The 26013-nt window shown below is 44.1% G+C and overlaps 1 protein-coding gene across 3 annotated transcripts in view; it reads left to right on the top strand.

Moving 5' to 3' along the window:
- HDX (highly divergent homeobox) overlaps window positions 1–25636 on the top strand; it is a 45163-nt gene extending 19527 nt beyond the window's left edge. For 2 of the 3 annotated variants that reach the window (XM_075186219.1, XM_075186216.1), the window contains 5 exons: window positions 4159–4351; window positions 12685–12767; window positions 14252–14335; window positions 21956–22078; window positions 23359–25636. In XM_075186219.1, coding sequence (XP_075042320.1) covers window positions 4159–4351; window positions 12685–12767; window positions 14252–14335; window positions 21956–22078; window positions 23359–23484 — 609 coding nt within the window. In that variant the 3' untranslated portion in view covers window positions 23485–25636. The remainder of the gene's footprint in view (window positions 1–4158; window positions 4352–12684; window positions 12768–14251; window positions 14336–21955; window positions 22079–23358) is intronic. The other variant, XM_075186218.1, reaches the window with a different exon arrangement.
- Window positions 25637–26013: the final 377 nt, after the last annotated feature.

The raw sequence follows: 26013 nt of genomic DNA, 5'->3' as shown, positions 1-26013 counted from the left end.
ACCAAAGTCACATTGGGAGTTATAAAAGAAACTATATTTCTAGATATAGGCCAAACATCTAGAGCACCCCCTGATTTTAGAGAAGCATCGCCGGTAACCTGAAACTCTCGGCAAAGGAGATATCAAAATTTCTGGCAGCACCACAGCCCAGAAAGCCAGAACAACAACGTTTCTTTGAGCAGTTCTTGACAATACGACCCTTATATCCATAGTACAAAGACATTGTTTCCCCTCGGGTGTTTGTCTGGAGGCCCCAATCTGTATCGGCCCTTTCAGAGTGGAATCTGTGAAAAGATTTGATGATGGGGGCGAGAGGACTCGGTGTGAAGGGGTAAAACAGACCGAATTCCCATCTCTATCTTCTCCCAGTTGTGATGGCTTATTGCATGGCTGGAGTAGAACCACTAAAACAATATTTTAGTTCAGAAATAACAGCTTATTGACTGGCAACACTGTATCATTCCATCAACAACCTGAGAACTGTGATGCCGGTCACAGACAGATACGTATATTGAGCTTGTGAAACTCGTGTATCCATTTAATGTTGTTAAATTGTTCATTTGTTGCACCTAGAAAACTTAAAAACATAACAAGTGAATAAGGGGTCTGTGCTTTAAGTGCCCTCTGATAACAAGATCATTGCAGACCACAGCGATAGGAATCTTTTATCCGGCAATTTATTAAGAAAATGTCACCCGGGCAGTGGAGCGATGCTTAGCCCCTGCTGTGACTGGCTGGCAGCGGAAATTCTTACTACCAATAACCAAGCCAGTCCTGGGACGCTCAGCGCCTGCTTTGGTCAGCACGCCAGCGCGGACATGCAAACTGGATTGCCCAGGTTTCCAGTACCAGTTTCTACATCGTAAAAAATAATACAGTTAAAAAATAAAAATTCAAAAATAGAAAAAGAGCGGACAATATATAAATCAGGAAAAATGTAATAAAGTTTTTGTTTGCCGTGGACACTCCCAGAGATGGCGTTAGCAATCATAGGAAAGCGACAGTACTTGTACTGTCACTTGGTAACTAGGCTTCCCCAGTGCTTTATAGGAGGTCCCCAGCTATGGCTAGCCGCCTGTGACCGCATTTACTGGCCGGGGGCTTTGGTAAATAAGGAGAAGCCCTAAGTCCTGCAAAAAAATAAAATTTCCTTTTTGCAGAATCAAGTGCTTTTATCCCTTTAATAACTAGACCCCCCCCCCCACCCACCCACCTCTCCCAAAAGATCTATGCTGCTGTTTCTTAACTGGTCATGACTGCGGCACCAGAAGTCCTGTCTATGGAATATATTTGTGTTAGCAAACGGTTACTGGAAGATTGGTGCAGCCGGATTATCTACGGTTTCTTCAATCTGTATGATACACTTTTCTCCTGTCTATAATAAATATTTGATGCAGTGAGAGGCTGGTGCAGGATGTACGTGCGCTGGGGGAGATTTGTACGGTTCGCTTCTGTGCTTGTTTGAAACAACTCCTCAATATCTACTTTTCTACCTTACTTGGTGTAGGGCAAGTGAGCTGGATTAGAAGCATTTTGTGGGTAAATGTATCAAGCTGAGAGTATCCGGTGGGTTTGAAAAGTGGAGATGTTGCCTATAGCAACCAATCAGATTCTAACTATTTTGTAGACTGTAGCAAATAAATAACTAGAATCTAACTGGTTGCTATAGGCAACACCTCCACTTTTCAACACGGCGTAAACTGCCAGCTTGATACATTTACCCTCCGGTGTTCTTTATTTTACTGCAATGCTCTTTAAACTCAGATCAGTCAGCTCTTCTGCTTTATAGGAGCTATTTTGTTACATTTATTTCATTTTGCAGTTAAAGCACTTACATTAACATGGTTGATACATGCAGGAGATTAAAGCTAGTTTTCATTGAATTACTGTAAGCAGCAGACACTCCTGGATAAGGGTTAATTGGATTAGGCGAAGGAATCGCTTGCGAGGCTTCTGAATAAAGCGGACGGTGTAATAACGCTGCTCATAGAATAGATTTGCAGTGTGCTGTACGTTAGGACATGGATTCCTCTGCATCAGAAGTCATTTAAAATTGCATGAGACAAGCCTTGTGCTGGACTTCAGGAGCCTGAAATAGATTTTAGCTCCTGTATAATAAATAGCCGTGCCACAAACTAATAACTCATTCTGTCTGTGCAGCTAAATATAGACCCAAGCCCCCAGGTGAGCGGCGTCTGTATGATCTAGGAACGTCTTCAGAAGGGCTGGCGGTTCTGTAGAGAAGAGCTGCTGAGGGGGATACTTTCTGCTTGGGTTCACTTGTTTTCATAACGTGATGGTTTACTCTCAAAGGAGCCTATGTATGAAACTAAATAGTGTGTTCAATCCCCGAAAACGTATCCTCAAAATTCTTATTTACTATCACTGCATCGCAGCAGATATCATAGATATCTCTTCGTTTTACTGAGCAGTCCCCATAACAGTGTATGGGCACTGCTCAGTATCGCTATTTACTGAAGTTTGATAAAAAAAAATGATCAATTGTTTAGCTGAAGCTGGCGTACATTATCATAATTGAAAAGTTTCAGTGCTGTCAGCTCTGCTCCGAAGAGCAGTACTGGACAGCGCATGTGTGGAGGGATCACATGATCCCTCGCGGTCACTGATCACATGATCCCTCCCTGTCACTGATCACATGATCCCTCTCTGTCACTCACCGCTCTCTCTCTGCAACTGTATAGTGCAGAGATGTTTGTGCGCATGCCCGAGGTTTTCAGTTGGCGCATGCGCACTGGAGTGAGAAGAGGACCCCTGTGGATCGCATACTTTTTCGGAAGTGAAGAGGCAGTGGTAAGTATGTTTTCCACTTCACAGGAACCACAGTTTTTCGGAACTGCTGTTCCTCTGTTGCTTTTTTTGCAAATATAAGAAATAGTTAAATCCTTATCAATGTGATAAGGATTGAAAACTATTTTAAATTTTATGCGGTGATTGATAAATGTGCCCTAAAGAATCACATTAGGATATATTGTGTTGTAGAAAGGTTTATACTTGCAGCTGAACTGTCATATACGTCAGTAATAAATATTATATTAAATATATAGACGACAATACAGATCATTAGGGAAGTTTAACATTTTCAGGAAGCGCGATCTGTAAGTGTATGAAGTCAGTTCTCTCGAAAGATTCGATTTGGCGCGAGGTGGCGCTGAATTTTCACTCCATGTTCAGGTGCACCTATTGCTGGCTATTGCGGTAAGAAATTTCCACTCCATGTTTCTGTGCACCTCTATGGTACGTGAGGAAAGATGAGCTGAAATTTCTATAAAATCGCTGACGCAATGTGTCTCCGCGGACTGTTCCGGAGACGCATTGTGTCACCTTGTGCCGTTGTGCATCTGCCCCTAAAAGGTATGTCCCGTAGGCTTTGTATAGGAGATTTGCTCGCTCAACCTGCGATGTGAATGTGGGTTTACAGGTAGATTGTATGACCACGATCCATGTCTGACCACCTACTGCAATGTTCATTCCAAACAGCTTGTCAGTGAAATTATTACATGACCATCATCACATGTTCCTCAGATGATACAGCAGCCTTCTACACACAACTGGGCGTCTAAGTTTTCAGCGGATTAGGCTGTCCCATTATGGAGAGACGTGCAAGGACTCGTATAAAACGGGTCACACAAAGTTCCACTTTTTCAGTGATGAGAGCCCCAAACATCCAGTGTAAAGTGACATTATGCGAAAATAATATTGTAACTCTTCTTGTTAAATAAAACACAGGAAATCACATCTCGGAGTTATTTAGTTCGAAGGCTATGGCTCGGTAAAGATCAGGAATGTACCAGTTGCTTTTTAGACTCTTCTACCGCGGGAGCTGTCCCATCAGAGGGTCACGATCCAGATTATAGGGTGAGGAAGCTCAACAAATACACAGCAGTTGGATTCATGCTGACTGAATGGTGTTTTACTGAAGTGTTATAACAATATATACTGAAATTAAACCCTGCTGACAGATCGGCTTTATCCGAGTACATAATTGCAGCACTAATGTTGCAGAGAGTAATCTGATCCTCGTCCCTCCTTATTATAATCCACCGCTGCTGGTATTACACAGAGGAAAGTGAACGGTCTTTATAATTACTACATCAGTCCTGGTCCATCGATCCCAACATGCTTGTGTTATTATTGCAGACGTGGATAGGGAATCGCAGAAGAAAGTATCGATTGATGGGGATCGAGGTCCCACCTCCCCGAGGAGGACCCGCCACCTTTCCGGAATTTTCCTCATCTCTGACACCTTCTGAAGATCCTGTAGCTGGGGTGGCAGAAGATGGCGACAGACACGATGAAGTCTCTATTTGTTTCTCTGAAGATAGTTCCCAAGGTAAGGTCACAAATCCATAATGGGAAAGTGTCCAGCCGTCCCGGCCATTCGACCATTAGAGTCCAGCCATCCCACCGTTAGTGTCCGGCCATCCAGCCCTAAGTGTCCGGCCATCCAGCCCTTAGTGTCCCGGTCATCCAATCCTTAGTGTCCAGCCCTTAGTGTCCCGGCCATCCGGCCATTAGTGTCCCAGCCATCCAGCCCTTAGTGTCCCGGACTTCCAGCCCTTAGTGTCCCGACAATCCAGCTCTTAGTGTCCCGACAATCCAGCCCTTACTATCCGGCCATTAGTGTCCCAGCCATCACGCCATTAGTGTCCGGCCATCCAGCCCTAAGTGTCCCGGCCTTCCAGCTATTAGAGTCCAGCCATCCCGCCATTAATGTCCCAACAGTCAAGCCCTTAGTATCCCGGCCGTCCAGCCCTTAGTGTCCCGGTTATCCAGTCCTTAGTGTCCAGCTGTCCGGCCCTTAGTGTCCCGGACTTCCAGCCCTTAGTGTCTGGCCATTAGTGTCCCAGCCATCCCGCCATTAGTGTCCGGCCATCCAGCCCTAAGTGTCCCGGCCTTCCAGCTATTAGAGTCCAGCCATCCCGCCATTAATGTCCCAACAGTCAAGCCCTTAGTGTCCCGGACTTCCAGCCCTTAGTGTCCCGGACTTCCAGCCCTTAGTGTCCCGACCATGCAGCTCTTAGTGTTCAGGCAATCCAGCCCTTACTGTCCCGCCATTAGTGTCCCAGCCATCCCGCCATTAGTGTCCTGACCGTCAAGCTCTAAGTGTCCCGGCTGTCCAGCCCTAAGTGTCCTGGTTTTCCAGTCCTTAGTGTCCAGCCATCCGGCACTTAGTGTCCCGACCGTCAAGCCCTTAGTGTCCCGGACTTCCAGCCCTTAGTGTCCCGGACTTCCAGCCCTTAGTGTCCCGACCATGCAGCTCTTAGTGTTTAGGCAATCCAGCCCTTTGTGTCCCGGCCATTAGTGTCCCAGCTATCCTGCCATTAGTATCCCGGCCATCCAGCCCTTAATGTCCCGGCCTTCCAGCCCTTAATGTCCCGGACTTCCAGCCCTTAATGTCCCGGCCTTCCAGCCCTTAATGTCCCGGACTTCCAGCCCTTAATGTCCCGGACTTCCAGCCCTTAATGTCCCGGACTTCCAGCCCTTAATGTCCCGGCCTTCCAGCCATTAGAGTCCAGCCATCCCACCATTAGTGTCCTGACCGTCAAGCCCTAAGTGTCCCGGCCGTCCAGCCCTAAGTGTCCTGGTTTTCCAGTCCTTAGTGTCCAGCCATCCGGCCCTTAGTGTCCCGACCGTCAAGCCCTTAGTGTCCCGGCCGTCCGGCCCTTAGTGTCCCGGACGTCCGGCCCTTAGTGTCCCGGCCGTCCGGCCCTTAGTGTCCCGGCCGTCCGGCCCTTAGTGTCCCGGCCGTCCGGCCCTTAGTGTCCCGTCATTCATCAGTTATTTCAATTATCCTCCATAAAGCACCCAATCGCCGTGCAATAATTAATATGAGAGGGACCTGATAATGAAGTCATTTATAAGCCTCAATATAGCAAAATCATGTGGTAAAATTGCTATGAACCATGGTAGACATCTTCCTAACATTACCAACTAATCAGAAACCTCCAGACTGCCGGTGATTGACCGACGCTGGGCATGTGACATCCAGCAGGTGGCACGGCGGTCTGGGTTGCATTGAATGTTACCTGAAAAACCTGAGAGTCAGGCGACTGCTAATTACAATTGGTCTGACCGGTTGTTTTGCCAGAATGGCATCTTGATAACGGGGGATTACTGCTGTTCTTCTATTGTTTTTACCAATTTACAAAACACATCTGACATTATCTCCTTATAGGAAGAAACAGTTTGCGCTCAGGTCTTTGTGTATAACAACATCACAGAACAGCATAGATAACATATTTTTTCCCATTTCTGGGTTTCTGAAATTTCTGGGTAATGGTTTTCAGATAACGGATTAAAATTGAGAGCAGCTACTTTCTACAGTTATTAAAGACTAAGATCTGACCGTATTAGGAGCCTCTGTAGTAATAGTAATCATACATAATAAAAAGTGACTGGAATGTGATAGTTTTACAAGGAAGGCAGCAGGAGAAGTTGTGGTATGACATACCCAGTATACCCCCCACTTCTCTCTCTCTCTCTCTCTCTCTCTCTCTCTCTCTCTCTCTCTATATATATATATATATATATATATATATATATATATATATATATGCACAGACACACACACTGTTTTGTAACAGTGTTACAATGAAGGCAGTAGGAGAAGTGGTGGTATGACATACCCCGTATACTACCACTTCCATGATGGTTGGACTGAGGTTAATTTAATTGTTGTTCATGTGAACTCATGAAACTATCCTCACCCTCCCATAGTATGTAAGGGTCATCTATATACCGTAGCCGCAAGCTTATGTGGCTGGTATAATTGTCATTAGAATCACTGAATACAATTTCTTTTTCCCACCACCCCAAACACATGTTTGCATACGCTGGGGCAGATGAGGTTCCCATCGCAGTCCCTCTGATTTGAAGGAAAAATTTGTCTTCAAAAACAAAATAGTTTTTGGTTAGTACAAATATTTATCCTGAACGGCTGCAGTAAATGTAATTATCGTATATTGCTTACATCTACCAATGCATCTTTCCTGGTACTTATGTAGGGACTGTGAGTTAAAGGAATAATGTACCACATTTAAAAGTGGGAATTATTTCCTCTGTATTTTTAAGTTCTCCAGTAAAACATGGAAACAAGTTATTTTGCACACGGAATACACCAAGGTACTGCAAAAATAATCTTCCTTACATGAATGGTTCAGTGGAAAGAGATGTAGTTATTGTAGCATAAATGTAAATAATTAAATACTTTTATAGCTGTATTCCTAGACAAGTATATTGTCTTTCGTGTGGAGAAGGAATCTAAACCGTTGTCAGCCATATACAAAGGTATTTCTGCCCATATGCAGTGCCATACACAGGATCAACATTTATTTCTACCTGTCCTATAGCACATATTATATTATATAATAGCCAGATAACGTCCACTCGTGTTGTAGCCATACTCCAGGTAGAACATGGTAGTATTGCATTACAGTCTAACCCCCGGCATATATTGTATGTTTACCTTAATAAACAGCAGCTGGTCTTAGAACAAAATAAATAAAAACTGCAAAATAAATGAAACTCATAACGCAGACTAGGAGTAACCCCTGCTACCGACGGCTATGTCTCACTAGCTGTCTCTCCCTGCCTCACTCTCTCGGTGCCTCTGACTGTCTCTTTCCCTCTCTGTCTCCCTTTCTCTGGCCGTCTCTCCTTCTCCCCCTTGTCTTTGCCTCTGGCCTTCTCTCCTTCTTCCCCCTCGTCTTTGCCTCTAGCCGTCTCTCCTTCTTCCCCCTCGTCTTTGCCTCTGGCCGTCTCTCCTTCTTCCCCCTCGTCTTTGCCTCTGGCCGTCTCTCCTTCTTCCCCCTCGTCTTTGCCTCTGGCCGTCTCTCCTTCTTCCCCCTCGTCTTTGCCTCTGGCCGTCTCTCCTTCTTCCCCTTCGTCTTTGCCTGTAGCCGTCTCTCCTTCTCCCCCTCGTCTTTGCCTCTGGCCGTTTCTCCTTCTCCCCCTCGTCTTTGCCTCTGTCCGTCTCTCCTTCTCCCCCTCGTCTTTGCCTTTGGCCGTCTCTCCTTCTCCCCCTCGTCTTTGCCTCTGGCCGTCTCTCCTTCTCCCCCTCGTCTTTGCCTCTGTCCATCTCTCCTTCTCCCCCTCGTCTTTGCCTCTAGCCGTCTCTCCTTCTTCCCCCTCGTCTTTGCCTCTGGCCGTCTCTCCTTCTTCCCCCTCGTCTTTGCCTCTGGCTGTCTCTCCTTCTCCCCCTCGTCTTTGCCTCTGGCTGTCTCTCCTTCTCCCCCTCGTCTTTGCCTCTGGCTGTCTCTCCTTCTCCCCCTCGTCTTTGCCTCTGGCTGTCTCTCCTTCTCCCCCTCGTCTTTGCCTCTGGCTGTCTCTCCTTCTCCCCCTCGTCTTTGCCTCTGGCTGTCTCTCCTTCTCCCCCTCGTCTTTGCCTCTGGCTGTCTCTCCTTCTCCCCCTCGTCTTTGCCTCTGGCTGTCTCTCCTTCTCCCCCTCGTCTTTGCCTCTGGCTGTCTCTCCTTCTCCCCCTCGTCTTTGCCTCTGGCTGTCTCTCCTTCTCCCCCTCGTCTTTGCCTCTGGCTGTCTCTCCTTCTCCCCCTCGTCTTTGCCTCTGGCTGTCTCTCCTTCTCCCCCTCGTCTTTGCCTCTGGCTGTCTCTCCTTCTCCCCCTCGTCTTTGCCTCTGGCTGTCTCTCCTTCTCCCCCTCGTCTTTGCCTCTGGCTGTCTCTCCTTCTCCCCCTCGTCTTTGCCTCTGGCTGTCTCTCCTTCTCCCCCTCGTCTTTGCCTCTGGCTGTCTCTCCTTCTCCCCCTCGTCTTTGCCTCTGGCTGTCTCTCCTTCTCCCCCTCGTCTTTGCCTCTGGCTGTCTCTCCTTCTTCCCCCTTTCCCTCCCTCGACCGAGCAATAATCGCTCACATTTAAGGGTTATGTTTTTATTTTACATTTCACAGCTCTTAAAACTGCAGATAAATTGTTTCTTTATAATTGCAGCTAAACATAATTATAAGCTGTTTGTAGGCTGAACTCTGGGCAAGATCTGAATCGTGTTGATTTCACAGCTATAAGAAAACTAAATGATTTGTAAATAGTTTAAAATTAGTGCTGTAGAAAAGTCTCAAAAGCAAAAGGAGGAACTGACTGTAGCCAACGACGACTGTCGCCACGGCTATGGGGTTGGGGGTTTAGGGAAAACATTTGTAGATACATTTTCTTAAATTATCTTAAAATGAGTAAAATTCCAAAGTACAGAAAAGGTCCCAGCGGATGACAATAACTGTTGCCGCAGCAACCACTTTTCAGTCTTGTTATTCCAACATTTCTGTATGCGCTGTGCGACTATGCGCTTACACGCTTATTACATTTCTGGGGGTTGATCAGGAAATAAAATGCAAAAGAAAATAATTTAATGGGACATTTATGCCAAATACTTAGAAAATTTTCCCCGGTCACCTCTGAAATCCAATTCAGTCTGGCTGCTGGTCATTAAGTCTAGGCAGCAATTAAATTCAAGGAGCTTCAGAGGATAGAAGGTTTTATATATATATATATATATATATATATATATATTCTATGGGTGAGTTAGACAGGCTGGAGTTTAGGTGTCAGGACCTCTTGTAAAAAGTTACTTTAGAGATGAAAAATTAGAGTACGGAGTAGACGTCATGTTATCTGGTTGTAGAAAGGCCGAGGGATGGAGACCACGCAGAGCGCCAGTCCTGCCACAAACGCCGATAACGGTAAAGGACAAACCTGGATCTCTCTTTCAAAAATGGCGCAATGCCAATTTGTCTACACCCAGTACCTGAATATTGTGGTATATGAAGTGTTATTGTTGGCACAATATAGGGGTATCGCTGTGCCATTATTATTATTAAACAGCGAGAAGCAGCCTGAGGATTACTAATTAAAACAACAGATATCTTGTGTATTGCTTTCTCTGGACACTTTTCATTGTGCAGTCTGTGCCAGAGTCTGAGAGAATACACTGATTAAATTTGATACACTGTACGTTAGCTGTGCCACAGATTACTGAGGAAGGTAACAGTGTATACAGGGTATGAAATGCAAATAATTTGATGTCCAATCAGGTTGTGGTTCCAAAGCATAAAAAGATTTGTTTCGCAAATAAAAGTTCAAAAGATTATAGTGTGCAAGCGGGGCAAGTACCAGTATTGAGCTTCTATCCAAAATGTTCTGTTCAGTGCCTGACGGTTTATACAGGAATACAATAAGGGATGTAACGCATGATTGTGACATCATACATAGATACAGAACACACAGAAGTATCTGCTTAGAGTTGTGACATCATACATAGATACAGAACACACAGAAGTATCTGCTTAGAGTTGTGACATCATACATAGATACAGACCACACAGAAGTATCTGCTTAGAGTTGTGACATCATACATAGATACAGAACAGACAGAAGTATCTGCTTAGAGTTGTGACATCATACATAGATACAGAACACACAGAAGTATCTGCTTAGAGTTGTGACATCATACATAGATACCGTACACAGAGTCATTGGTTACAAGACAAAATGATGCAATAATTTAAAGCTTTCCTGCTTCTTCCGAATCATCTTCTTTATCTCCAGTTTTTTTTCTACTTATGTAGCAATATAAATGACAGTCCTATATACTAAGAATAAGATCACACATATTGATTTGTACTACAGTTTCATTGCTGATTCGATTGCTTTCCTTCAATTATAAACCTGACTTTAACAAGGGTTACTCTAAGACACTAGTGGGCAAAAACTGAGGGGTAACTTGCAACCATATCCCTAAGTATTGTGTAAGGTTATTAATGCCTATGCAGACGGTGAGAGCGTATCTGCGTTGTCCTCTCTCCTCTCCAATAAAACACTTTTCTGTGATTGCAAAATAAGGAGTTTGTGACCTGCTCAGGATGTCGCGTAGACCACCGTGGATCTCTCCACAGCAAGCAGGGCTGCCATCAGAAACTGTGGGGCCCAGTACTAATTAATCTGGCAGCCTCCCCCCTTCCCTTCATTCATGTCCCCTCCCTCTTCGTCATACATACGCCCCCCTCCCTCATCACAGTACATGCCTCCCTCATCTCCTCCCCAAATCACATCACAGTTAATGTCCCTCATCCCATCACAATAAATGTTCCCCTCCCAATCATAGTAAATGTTCCCCTCTCCTCCCCCCCATCACATCATATCCCAGTAAATGTCCCCCTCTCCCCAATCACAGCCCAGTAAATGTCCCCCTCTCCCCAATCACAGCCCAGGAAATATCCCCCTCTCCCCAATCACAGCCCACAAAATATCCCCCTCTCCCCAATCACAGCCCAGTAAATGTCCCCCTCTCCCCAATCACAGCCCACAAAATATCCCCCTCTCCCCAATCACAGCCCGGGAAATATCCCCCTCTCTCCAATCACAGCCCAGTAAATGTCCCCCTCTCCTATCTCCCCTAACAAATTAATACCCAATTAACTCACCTTCTCCTCCGTGATGTGGCAGTTCCCGTTCACTGATAGACTGGGAACGCGGCATGCAGTTATGATGTCACCGCGCCGCGCAGTCCCAGCCTATCAGAGCCTGGAAGCCACAGAATCGTGGAGGAGAAGGTGAGTTAATTGGGTATTAATTTGATAGGGGAAGGGAGAGATGGGAGAAGAGATGGTGGCACGGTCAGTCAGATTGAGGGGCCCGGGCAGTCCAGGGGGCCCCAGAGAGAGAGGTCTGTCTGGGCCCCTTACAGCTGTACCGGCCGTACCCACCTGACGGCGGCCCTGACAGCAAGTGTTTGTATTCACACAGGAACCCCCGTAAATTGTGCTTTATATCATATGTTAACCTGTGCAACAATACAAGGGCTGCAAAACAATATATTTCCAGGGACAAAGCTCCAGAGTTCACCTGTCCACTATGGATTCAGCCATTAATCCGCCTATCAAATCACTAGGAACCAGAGAAATCGGTGAGACGTGGGCCACTTTGTTACATACACGATTTACAGTGAGCTACCATGGTTTAAAATAAGTTCTTTTACCTTGACCAACAATGCTGTTATCTTAATTACATCACATTCCAGTTTTTAATACATATATTGTTCTGTACAGGAAACGGTACAACTGCCACGTGAAACTGCCGGTACCTTGATTAAACCACTACTCATAATCTTCCCGCTTCTTGCAAGTAACAGTCAGTTTATAACTGTAGTTAAAATGTCTTTCCACCGGCTGAGGCCACATATAGAGAACTGGAATAATTCCTATCGGAAGGTTGTCCCTCCGAGGATTGTCATTGCCTTAGAAACTGAGTCGGCCAGAGCCGTATGTATTAAGACACACAGGAAAGATAATAGGATTTATTTACCAGGAGAACCTAGAAAACCATAGATTTATTAAAAGGTGACCCAGGAAACCAATGCAGCCGTTAGCTCAGAAGAAGGAATCGTTCCAGGACCCCGCTACATCTCTGTGTGTTGTGTATTACTGGGAGCCCCAGGCTGATGCAGAATGTCTCCGGCAGGAGATTAATCCCAGATCTCTATTTTCCTGCATCTAATGTGTCTATGACCTAAAAACCAGACTCCTGACACTTGTCAGTAATATTGCAGAGCAGGTTCAGAAAATCCTGGGGAGTCAGAGTTATGTGATTATTGGGGTACAAGCTAAATAAGCAGCAATCATAAATAAACTACAAGTAAAACAAGTTCATCTCTTGGCTTCTAGCAGATGAAATGCCGGAGGTGGGCCGGAACGAGGACGTGGCAGTGAAAGAAGACAGCCTGAACGTGGTGCGACTGCATACTGTGGTAAGTACCTCATCTGTACGCCGCAATGTCTACCCCACAAGGGCTTTGTGGAAACCCATAGGGTAATAGACCCAAATAAAAACATTTCTTGTGGCTGAAACAATGACTTACCTGTGACTTTCTCAAAATAAATCCAGATTCTTGAGGAATTCCATCCAGGACCATAAGGCTAGATTAACTTGCGGGCTATAACCCCAGGCCACTCCGCTAACATGGATCCACCGGATCCTGCAAGACAAAGACCAGGCGAAAGCTAAGCTAAGCCATTCAAAACTTAGGAGGAGACGTTGGCTGCACCAGACCAGACGTCTTACAGAAAATCATCTTCAATTTGTTACTTATTGGGGGAGAAGTTTAATGAATAATGAGAATTATTTCCAACAACATAGGAATCCTTGTACCATCCTACTGCTTTAACATTTACATCTGGGGGTAAATGTATCAAGCTGAGAGTTTTCCAGGGAGGTTGAACAACCAATCAGATTCTAGCTATCATGAATCAAAGAATCTGATTGGTTGCTATAGGCAACATCTCCACCTTTCAAACCCGTCGGAAAAGTCCCAGCTTGATAGATTTACCCCCTGGGCTTAGACTGTGATATTTCATGTAAGAAGTTTAAAAAAGGAAAATTCCAAAAATGTCTCCACCAAATAAGCAGCGTTGAGATTTGCAATCTGTAATGTAGAATTTGCTGATACCTCTTTAATATAATACAGGAGTATAAATGTTTTGGTATAGTAGTCTCTCTCGTTTGTTATGTTTTTCCCAACTTATTCTTCCTAAAGTGTTATTTTGGGGGATACTCACCATTTCCTGAACGCGCCGGCACTAAGGCTGCCTCTTCCACCAAGTCTCTTGGCACATTTACCAGGCTAGTTTGGAAAAGGCTTTAAGTGCCGATTCAATTTGGCGCGAGGTGCCCATGAACATCACCTGGATTTCGATGTTCAGATGCACCTATTGTCGGCTATTGCGGATAGAATTTCCGCTAATTTTTCTGCTCACTCCTATGGGATACGAGGAATATAAGCGAATGTGGCTTTGCAGACTGTTCTGGAGACACTTTGCATCACCTCGCGTCAAATTCAATCTGTCCCTAACACCCGATTAGCCTCCAACACAGCCCTGTCCAATGTGCACATTATCCAGTGAGAAATATGCATAAATTTAAATATCAGATAGGTAATAAATATATTAGTAGTCTTGGGGGTAAATGTATCAAGCTGCGAGTTTCAGGCGGGTTTGAAGAGGGGAGATGTTGCCTATAGCAACCAATCAGATTCTAGCTGTCATTTTGTAGAATGTACTATAAATAACTAGGGGCCTGATTCATTAAGGATCTTAAATGAAGAGGATCCTTATTTCAGTCTCCTGGACAAAACCATGTTACAATACAAGGGGTGCAAATAAGTGTTCTGTTTTGCACATAAGTTAAATACTGACTGTTTTTTCATATAGCACAAACTCTGCTTCTATATTCCAGAAAGTAGAAGTTCCGGAAGAAGAGACGAATGACACAATCAGCAAGTTTGACGTGGAACAGATGCGCTCTCTCTTGGATTTTAAGGTACGGGCATGGTACATCTACATCCTTACTGACCTGCGAGATTCTCTTAATGGATCTTAGTATAATAGGAGTAGCGGAAACTACTATCCATAGATCTCAGCAGCGCATCTGCCGCCAGAAGTCCTTTTATTCAGAAAGATGGGTCTCATAAAACACATCTATAATATATTCAGCGTGGACAGCTTGGTGGCTTAGTGGTTAGCACCTCTGCCTCACAGCACTGGGGTCATGAGTTCGATTCCCGACCATGGCCTTATCTGTGTGTAGTTTGTATGTTCTCCCCGTGTCTGCGTGGGTTTCCTCCAGGTGCTCTGGTTTCCTCCCACACTCCAAAAACATACTGGTAGGTTAATTGGCTGCTGTCAAATTGCCCTTAGTCTCTCTCTGTCTGTGTGTGTGTATGTTAGGGAATTTAGCGTGTAAGCCCCAATGGGGCAGGGACTGATGTGAGTGAGTTCTCTGTACAGCGCTGCGGAATTAGTGGCGCTATATAAATAAATGATGATGATGATACAAAGTTTGACACTTATAAGACCAAAAACAAAGAGATGCCTATCATATATATTTCTGTAGTAAGATCAGACTTTAATGAGACTCTCCTACAACCAGTTATAATAAATTCAGTGTAATCTGGATCCGACAAGCCAACTGCTTCCAGATCTGACCCACGTCACCCACTGCATTAATATCAGTCTATTATATTATTCCACAAGGTCTCTGTGCCTGTCTGACGCGTAGGGATCAGTAATCCAATATCATTATTACAGCCTTGTCCTTGCAGCATAAATCGTGTTTGTAGTATTGCTCCATCTGTGTCTGCAGCATCTATCAGAACTTTACTCTGAAGTTACTCAGTGGGGAGAGGGTCCGATTGTCCCAGAATTAATAGGATATTAAATACTATACATCTACAGACTTTTGTTCTACTAAAAGTTAGTGTGAAAGTCAGAGAGAGAAAAAGAAAAAGGAAGAAAGAGAGGGAGAGTTCATCAGCTGCGGCACGTATAAGACCATGTTGCATGAAGGTGCATCCAGACATTTATACTATAAAGAAGGTGCAGTTTCATATTAAACGGTTTCCTTCCTGCCCCTAAAGCAGCCACATAACCTGTATGATATGTACAGAAAGATGATAACTGATCTCTGTGATATTAATTCTGACTGCAGCTGAAACACTGCATTATGGGTAATAATCTGATGCAGGGGCTTTGTGAGACCCCAGCTGCTGTATAATAGGCATCCTTAGTAGTAGATTATCCCTTCCCCCCCAGAATTGCACCACGTGCCAGGTCTGAGCTGACATAGGAAAAGTACCTAATTGGTGCAGGTTTTATGTCGCAGTTGCACCTTCGTTTCTGTAAATTTTTCGCTGATGATAAGCCCCACCCCCTTTTGGGTGAGATCCACCTCCTGCTTTATAGGTAGGGTGGTCTTCTGAGCCTGTCATACCTGACAGCTCCTCACAGAGATGATCTACTTCCTCTGAGGCTCTGTTACCAAATTCAACCCAGGTTATTCCAATTGGAAAATCAGTGTGAAAAGCAGAGAACTACCACAACTGTGGGAAGGAGTCAGGTTCTCAGTATTATTGTACAAAGGACTTTAATAAAGACCACTAATCAATTCTGACACATTTGTAAGTAGTTATTGAACCCGGTTTTTTATGTGTTTATTCACTTTCTATTCGTGGGAATCAATATAACTGAATTATGGAGGTATACTGAGTACTGACACATTGGAATCTTTGTATCAGGTTTTATGTGTGAGAAATAAATACACGTTAACAGCATCGGTGGGAACAGACTCCCAATGGTAGAATTACAGAAAGAGACATGAATGACAACAGACATATAAGAATAGACAGGAAATGACAGTAAGATAAGTTAGTAAATGTCACAACTGTTTCCTAATAGAATCATCGTAACTCTGAATAGAAGGAGGTAGAACAATCTGATGCCATCAACGGCTGTTGGACTAATTCCCTGGATTAATAGCCCCCAGCTATAACTGAGCCAAGCTGACTATCTGCATTTCTTATGCTGCCCATCCTCTATTAGAATGTTGTGCAGTACCTCCGTGTAGCCTGCAGATGGCACTGTTGTAGTGACTGATAAGATCATTAGTCTAAATCTTTATGTAGATGACAATATGCAAAAGAGGAGGAGCCTAATCTCATGTTTAACCCATTCACACCCAGACTGCTGAGCTCAGATGGGGCTCTAATAAGGAGCCTTTAATTTGTTCGACTCCAAGACGGTCTCTGTTTTACTTATATTAATATATTATTATATTATATTACTTATATTATTATATTATTATATTAAATATAATTTGAGTCATCACCAAGCTGCAATTTCTCATTTATTTATCTCAGAGATTGATCTCCCTGTTCTGTTATGTATTATATCTGGGCTTTTGGATTCTTAAAGGGTAATGCCAGGGGCCTGTATAAGCCCACGTACAGATCCAACTGCGAAATGTTTAAGCGACGATCTGCGTTCCTAGCAGCGACTTGCAGCGTTTTCATGAGAATTTCCTCTTTGGGGTTAACCAGCGTTAGCGATAAAAACAACGTTCTGCAACTCTTCCATTTCAGCGTCGTTAGAAATATTCAGCAAGGTCAGATCGCTGCTAATTGCTCTGCTCTCTCGTGTAATGCCGCGTGTCCACACGCCTGTAAAACTTTTTATGTTCATACGCTCAGGCTGGCAGACCTCCAGAGTGGTCCAGAGATCAATAAAATGCAGGGATTAATCTCCTAGCAACCCAGGAGGAGAGGAGCCGCAGGGATTCTCGGAAGGATTCAGGGTGATGTTCCCGAGGAATCTGCAGCCTGTTGGTTATATGCAGAGTGTCTACCATCTAGTGACTGAAATAGTCTGTTAAATCTGCTTACAGAGAACAAGACTTATTTATGTAATATATTCCTCCTATTTAGCCCGGTGGGTGGATACATTCACAGGTGAACGTCTACATTGAGCGGGATCTACCTGTGCATCCGATATACATCATTACTGTGGTTTGGATGGCGGAACTTCTCTGCACGTAACTTGTACGACTGAACTACGCACGGCTCGCTAATACATCTGTCCTGCCCTCAGTTATTTTTTTTAAACCCTCCTCCCCCCCTCTCACTTTGTAGTTCATTTGACCCTCTTGTGTGTTTCGAGTATTGTCTGACAGTAATGGGACATTGGTACTGCCTGGAATTTAAGTGTGAAATATATACACAAAACTCCATGGTGACTTGTAATGTCCATGTAATTTACAGCAGGGACTGCGTATTCCTTACATATAATCCCTGCTGACCACAGAACAAGGATTGTGATGGAAAGTAAATGACGACACCCGATCGGCTCCGCTGGTCATTTTCAGCTTCTTCTATACACAGAGAATGTCACAGTCTTCACCCTGGACGCTCATCTTAATATCTTTATCTATGGGGGTGTAATACAAAGTGCATGTTGCACCCCTGCAATTCGCAGCCATCTTGATGCATTATACTATGCGCCTGCCCCTTCATATGGATGCAATAATGTCACAATTCTGCATTTTCTGTGCAGTCACTTATTCTTGTACATGTATAAGTTATTATTATGTGATAGGCGCCTACTGAGATATACCTGTGCCATTACTGTACACAGTATATGGGTTGCCATGGGTGGCACTGGGCATTCGTGTTGCTATCTGTGCCACTGCCCTCACAGCAGACAGTCGGACGTTCTGCAGATTGCGTAGCATCTTGCGTGAAATTGCTCTGCTCGTGCCCAGAATGTGGGCGCAGTCGTATGCTACATTGCAGACACGTGTGATTCTGGTACTTGTGCCCACCGGGGTCTGTAGCGATTGGATGGAGGAGGGAAGAGGTGTGCAGTAGCAGGCCAAGTACAGGAGAGGCGTGCACATGGATCATGCAGACCTGCAGATACACGTATGTGGGCCCGTTAGGTGTATTTTCTGCACCTGTTATGGGGCGTGTGTAAATACTCACTGATAACTCACTTTAACCCGGTCACGACTCTGCGCGTTGGTGGTAATACGCTGTTACTTTGGGTTTTTAGGGTAATTTGTGCCCATTTTGCCATCTCTGCACCAGCTCCTATGTCCGCATCGTCGGTGGGGGAAATGTGAAAGATGTTCAGCCAGAATTTAGAAGATAAATACATCCCGGGCCTGATTCATTAAGGAACGTACATACCATATGTGTATTTCGTGTTTTTTCACACTGCGCATTCACGAAACTGATACATTGACCAAAAAAAGCAATTTAACATCGCAGGTAAATAAACTTCCGACACCAACGATTTCAGGGGCAGAACGGGGAGAGAACTGGGCGTATGCCAGTAGTCAGTGTACAGTGAGGACGTGCCCAGCTGGAGCGCACACAGCGGCGTTTGATTCAAACTTTGGGCATCTCTCAGGTAGGAGATTTTCTGTCGTATGACTGGCACCAACTACAGGTCGGGTGTAAGTGCTGATTACTAGTGATGGCGGCTGTGTCAGGAGCAACTGTAAAAAATGATTTTATGTTTAGTAGACGTTCATAACACCCTGATAGATGTATTTTATGGGGAGGGGATAAAAAAAATTCCTTTTTTTAATATTTTTTCATTTTTGTCTATATTATTAACAGGTGACATTAATTGAATACTTTTTTCCTCTGCATTCTTTTGGGACTTTATAATCCACATCTATATTGTACGTGTCCTGCAGTGTATTCTGTCTGTCAGAACAGAGCGCACCTAGACCCATATTGAACAAGAGATGTTTCTTCAGATCCGCTTGTAGTTGAATACGAACATGCGTACACCTGAATTAAGTGTGTTTTTAAAAAATGCGCAATACATTCCTTTCACGTTCCTTGATGAATCAGTGTTTAACTCGGAGCCCAAATCAACAGAAATTTCTGTCCATCCGCAGATCCAGCCCGATCATCGCAGCGTTCTCTGACCACCGCCTACGGGAGAACATATCCATCCCTTACAAACATGTTTACATGACAGTTACTATGTAGAAACGTTTGATATACGCCCAGAATCCGGGAGTAGCTGTATATGACTCCGGTTCAGTCTCTTCTATCCGTTTCTAGGCGATAGAGACGTTTCTTTTATGGATAATTTTCTGCCTTACATTAAGGGTGTCACATACTCCAGCCCTTGTTTTTCCTAGTATGGCAGAACGGCTCTATAAATAGCAGGGAGATAAATATACCGTGAGCATTAATAGTTACTCTGAAGGCCGCATCACCTGCTCGTTAATATGACTTTATGTGGGATTATAAAGTGAAAATAGATCTGCAGCTGCGTTAATGCTGACCAGCGTTAACCCTTTCTCAGCCTAAGCCCTGTGTAAAAACCTCGTGTCCCCAATTCCCTACAGCGCAGGTGGCCGGGGGTGACTATTAAGACGAGAATCATTTTATTCTGCTGTCACTTTGTACAACAGGGAGGAATTAATGTACAGAAATAAGAGTTTTCTAAGGACATAACCTCCAGCTATAAGTGACCTATCAGCAGAGCAGGAAATGTGTTTCTTGCCTTTCTCAATATTAATGTAAATATATTCTTAGTACAACTGATAGGAGACTGATTGTAGTTATACGAACTTGTGATGGTAAAACGTGAGAATACTTGTGCAGATTGTACTTCTATATAGAACCTATAGATTATTTAAATCCGCCAAGGCTTCAGCTACAATGTTACAGATATTTGTTTTAAATCTTTTTGCCACCGTTCAGTAATATTCTATTGAATGTGCGTTTCCCCAGCAAAAAGCACATTTTGCTATTGTCAGAATCTCCTAGCTCCAAAGACACAGAGCTGTTAAAATATTAAGCACCTGCTAGATTAAGATGGATTTATGCGTTAGTGCCGCCTGCCCCGAAAACTATTATTTCCATGGTATTCTCCATTCGGCAGGTTATGCGTAGAAGGCAGGGAAAGGAGCGTTCCCGGGGTTTGTTCTTATGTAGGCTCCAGGAGGGGATTGCTGATGAAATTTCATTATAATGGGAGTTCGGGGAGAATCTGTTTTCATTCCTTGTTAAACCAATTCAAATTGGTACCATGGTAACAGGCCATTAAGGGAGTTCTGCTGCCAAGGCAATGACTGGTATGTAGAATCTCCTCTGCAGTGCCACTCAGCGTACGCTACCAGTGAGTCACCTCTCGCTGTCAGAGCCTGGCACTGCTGTGGTCACACATTCCAGCTGCTGTACAGACACATTCCTCATACCGGACAATTGCTTGTTGCCCGTCCCTGGGCTGCAGCTTTGTAGGGAAATACTAATCTGTTACTGTAAGATCTCCCACAGCAACTAATACCTACTTTCCTTCATTTATTAATAGTGTATTACAAGTCATCTCTATAGGATGCAGGGGTAAACTCAGGATTTGTAGAGGGGGGGTTTCCACACCACGCCGCCAGTGGGCGTGACCAGCATGCATGGGGGCGTGGCTATAATATTAAACAGTGCTTGGCTGCTCTCCAACTAATCCTAACCCCATAATATACATGGGCAATGCTGCGTGCACTACTGTTAGGTGCACACAGCTCTCCCTTTTTCGAGCAGAGCCGTGTGAAGTGGGGGCAGGGTCCAGCCACCTCAATAACACAGTGCCTCAGGCTTGGAGGGGGTTTCCAGGCACTGGCAACCCCCCCCCCCCCCTCTCGGTTTGCCTATGGGCTGGGGGGCAGGGGACATCTGCCCCCCCGGACTGGTACCATAGAGAGCTACCTTGGGCTGGGTCATTGGGCCACCTGCATTTTTTTTCCTTTAAAATGCTCCTAATAGGCTGCTGAGCCGAGTCTTGCCCTCCGGGCTATAATTTTCCAGCCCTCCCATGGCCAGGACTCCATGTAAGAGGCACATTCACTTCCGAGGTTCCCAGCATCCTGAAATCCCTCTATGTCTGCTGCTACATCGGAGAGGTGCCCGCGTTGGCTCATAGCTCCAGAGTCACGGGTTCTTCCCGTGGGGGTCCTCCGGTTTTCTCCCACGCTCCAGAAACATACTGGTGGGATAATTGGCAGCACGGTGGCTCAGTGGTTAGCACTTCTGTCTCACAGCACTGGGATAAGGATTTCTATTCCCAACCATGGCTTTATCTGTGTGGAGTTTGTATGTTCTCCTCGTGTTTGCGTGGGTTTCCTCCCACACCCCAAAAACATACTAGTAAGTTAATTGGCTGCTAACAAAATTGACCCTAGTCTGTGTCTCTGTCTGTCCGTCCATCTCTGTCTGCCTGTATGTTATGGAATTTAGACTGTAAGCTCCAATGGGGCAGGGATTGATGTGCATGAGTTCTCTGTACAGCGCTGCGGAATTAGTGGCGCTACATAAATGGTAATAAATAATAATAATAATTGGCTGCTGATATGAACCCTAGTGTGTTTGTTTCCATGTTGTAGGAAAGGTAGATTGTAAGCTTCATTGGTCAGGGACTGATGTGAATGATTAAACGGTAACTATATAAATAATTATCTGTGTCCCATCACAGTGATTCCCAGACCCTTGTCCTCCTCCGTAAGGACCTTTTGAAACCCAAGTGCCTGATTTTGTCTGCACTTTGCTGTATTGTCGTTTTCTTTCCTCATCGGTCGTGTTATTTGTTCATTCAGAATGAAGAACTGAGATATGTGGAGACTGAGCTGGAGAACTACAAGCACAAGTATAGTGAGCTGCAGACGTTCACAAGGAGCCTGGTACATGCCGTGCGATCCAACAACAGAGACCAACAACAGGTATCTGAGCGCTTAGCACGCGCAGTTCATGATGTGCAGCGTCTTTGCTGGCGGCTCTTAGATTGGATCCCAGCGGTCCGACGTACAGAACTACACGCACCCAGTCTTATCTGATGACCTGATAACACAAATAACTAAACAATGGCTGTTTTTGGTAATAATGAAATACACAGAGAAATGAGCACTAAGAGGCGATAAACTGTTTAATTAGTAGGAGGATGCTAAGGATAGTGTGGGCATCAATATTAAAAGTAATTTAGTGTATTATAGACATGGTTACGTGGGAAGTCCCAAAGATTCCTTATAATAGATATGATACCAATATACTGTGGTTTCCTATATAATTAGCCATTATGTTTCTGTGTCTATGAATAACATGTTTATTTACATAAGAAAACAAGGTTGAATTAGATTCATAGTTGATGACTTCCTCGTCTAAGCTGAGCCCCCTCTACGTAGCGGGACGGAGTGAGGGATAGGATCATCCCAATTTACTGGTTAACACACCCTATATACCGTTATACCACCTTATATACTGTTATACCACTTTATATACCATTATACCACCCTGTATACTGTTATACCACCTTATATATTGTTATACCACTTTATATACCATTATACCACCCTATATACTGTTATACCACCCTATATACCGTTATACCATCCTGTATACTGTTATACCACTTTATATACCGTTATACCACCCTATATACCGTTATACCACCCTATATACCATTGTACCACCCTCTATATCATTATACCACCCTATATACCGCTATACTACCCTATATACCATTATACCACCTTATATACCGTTACACCACCGTATATACCATTATACCACCCCACATACCATTATACCACCCCTATATGCCGTTATACCACTCCAATATACCATTATACCTCCCTACCACATCCGCTGGGCCTGTTTCAGGAATCTATGTTCTGTAACGTCGCTCTGACCTGTCCACCCAAGAACATAAATACTCTTTCACGTAGGTTCTTTTTTTCCTTTTTGATACTTTTTTTTAATCATTTTATAACGTTGATAATTTTAGTCAGAGTAATTGTACTGTAGAGTTAGAAAAATAGGGACAATTTCAGGGACGATAATTTCCATGGACAGATGTTTAAAACCTGTAACTGTCCCTGGAAATATGGGACATTGTCCCTATGATATCGCACAGCTTAGACTCCCCGGTTGTGTCTATCTGTCGTGTATAAATCAGGGACACTTGTGTTCTGTGAAAGTTTATTTTTTTTTTATTTTCCCTCAGATGCTCCTCAATGAGCCGCCTCTGGAAGTGGATGATATGGACTTTAGCCACACGTCTCCTGAACCCGACGATACCTCATACAGTATGTCCTCTCTGTCTGAGAAGAACACATCGGACAGCGTGTGAGACTGTCACCTCCGCCCCGGGACTCTCGCCTGGATCTTCGTTCTTTGTAGGACTGAAGGAACTCTCTGACTGTACAAAAAGGAAATAAAAAAAGGCTAACTTATTTTCATCAAGTGGAAATAGAATATATTTTGCATCCTGGAAATATTTCTGCTTCACAGAGTAAATAAAACATAATACATCTAAAGAGCATTTTGCATTGATTTACATAGGAATAAATGTGTATCACAAAGTCCTTTCTGGAGTGCAGATCATCCGAGGATAAATACATTATGGACCTATATCTGTATATATCTGATGTAACGTAACCCGTTGTACATAGAATTATGGTGCCTTATATAAAAGATTTATTGATAATACACTTACAGTATTCACAGCCCTTCATTTTTTCCACATTTTGTTATGTTACAGCCTTATTTCAAAATGGAATAAATTCCTTTTTTCCCCTCAAAATTCTACACACAATACCCCATAATGACATCGTGAAAAAAGTTTTTTTTGAGATTTTTGCAAATTTATTGAAAATAAAAAACCAAGAAATCACATGTACATAAGTATTCACAGCCTTTGCCATGAAGCTCAAAATTGAGCTCAGGTGCATCCTGTTTCCACTGATCATCCTTGAGATGTTCCTACAGGTTTATTGGAGTCCATCTGTGGTAAATTCAGTTGATCAGACATGATTTGCAAAGGCACACACCTGTCTATATAACGGCCCACACTTGCCAGTGCATGTCAGAGCACAAACCAAGCATGAAGTCAAAGGAATTGATTGTAGACCTCCGAGACAGGATTGTCTCGAGGCACAAATCTGGGGAAGGGTACAGAAAAATATCTGCTTCTTTGAAGGTCCCAATGAGCACAGTGGCCTCCATCATCTGTAAATGGAAGAAGTTCGGAACCACCAGGACTCGTCCTAGAGCTGGCCGGCTGTCTAAACTGAGCAATCGGAGAAGAAGTGCCCTAGACAGGGAGGTGACCAAGAACCCGACGGTCACTCTGTCAGAGCTACAGCATTCCTCTGTGGAGAGAGGAGAACCTTCCAGAAGGACGACCATCTCTGCATCAATCCACCAATCAGGCCTGTATGGTAGAGTGGCCAGACGGAAGCCACTCCTTAGTAAAAAGCACATGGCAGGCCGCCTGAAGTTTGCCAAAATGCACCTGAAGGACTCTGACCATGAGAAACGAAATTCTCTAATCTGATGAGACAAAGATTGAACTCTTTGGTGTGAATGGCAGGCGGCATGTTTGGAGGAAACCAGGTACTGCTCATCACCAGGCCAATACCATCCCTACAGTGAAGCATGGTGGTGGCAGCATCATGCTGTGGGGATGTTTTTCGGCGGCAGGAACTGGGAGACTACTCAGGATAGAGGGAAAGATGAATGCAGCAATGTACAGAGACCTCCTGGATAAAACCTGCTCCAGAGCGCTCTTGACCTCAGACTGGGGCGACGGTTCATCTTTCAGCAGGACAACGACCCAAAGCGCACAGCCAAGATATCAAAGGAGCGGCTTCAGGACAACTCTGTGAATGTCCATGAGTGGCCCAGCCAGAGCCCAGACTTGAATCTGATTGAACATCTCTGGAGAGATCTGATAATGGCTGTGCACCAACGCGTCCCATCCAACCTGATGGAGCTTGAGAGGTGCTGCACAGAGGAATGGGTGATACTGCCCAAAGATAGGTGCGCCAAGCTTGTGGCATCATATTCAAAAAGACTTGAGGCTGTAATTGCTGCCAAAGGTGCATCAACAAAGTATTGAGCAAAGGCTGTGACTACTTATGTACATGTGATTTCTTAGTTTTTTATTTTTAATAAATTTTCACAAAAACTTTTTTCATGTTGTCATTATGGGGTATTGTGTGTAGAATTTTGAGGGAAAAAAATGAATTTATTCCATTTTGGAATAAGGCTGTAACATAACAAAATGTTGAAAAAGTGAAGCACTGTGAATACTTTCTGGATGCACTGTATTTACAAAGGTTTTCGGAGGTTGTCAGGATGTAAATCTGTGTTGGGGGAAACAGTTTTTGTTGCACACCAGACTCACCTATAGAATTGTGAGAGTCTCTCAACACCTAACAAGGCTGATAACAGAAAACAACAGCTTGTAGTAATCAGTATAATAAATGTGAATCCAAACACATCATGTCAAGGTATGGAAGCTTTTATAAATATACTGTAACAATGTTACAAGCTTTTCATATTGTACATCATTTAATTTTCCCTTAAATATCATCCACCTAAAATATAAACATTTACTATTAGTTTTTTACACCAATGTCAGTATTTTTTGCTTCTGCAGCCGAGAAGGTTTTCCTGCTATTGCCCTCTAGCTGCGAGTCTTCATTTCTCTGCAGTCATCCAAACAGTGAATAAATGTCAAGTCCCCAGCGCTTCAACAACAACGCAGAGCGGTCTCAGTTCACGGTGACCTGCCCGGACAGCCCCGAATATCTCATTTGTCAGCGGGTCTGGGGGGGGGGGGAATCATATCCCATTCTAAGATGCGGATGATGGA

The sequence above is a fragment of the Mixophyes fleayi genome, chromosome 9 (assembly GCF_038048845.1).
Source record: "Mixophyes fleayi isolate aMixFle1 chromosome 9, aMixFle1.hap1, whole genome shotgun sequence".
Classification (NCBI taxonomy): Eukaryota; Metazoa; Chordata; class Amphibia; order Anura; family Limnodynastidae; genus Mixophyes; species Mixophyes fleayi.
Note: the sequence above shows the minus strand (reverse complement) of the source record. Positions and strands in the feature narration are given on the sequence as shown.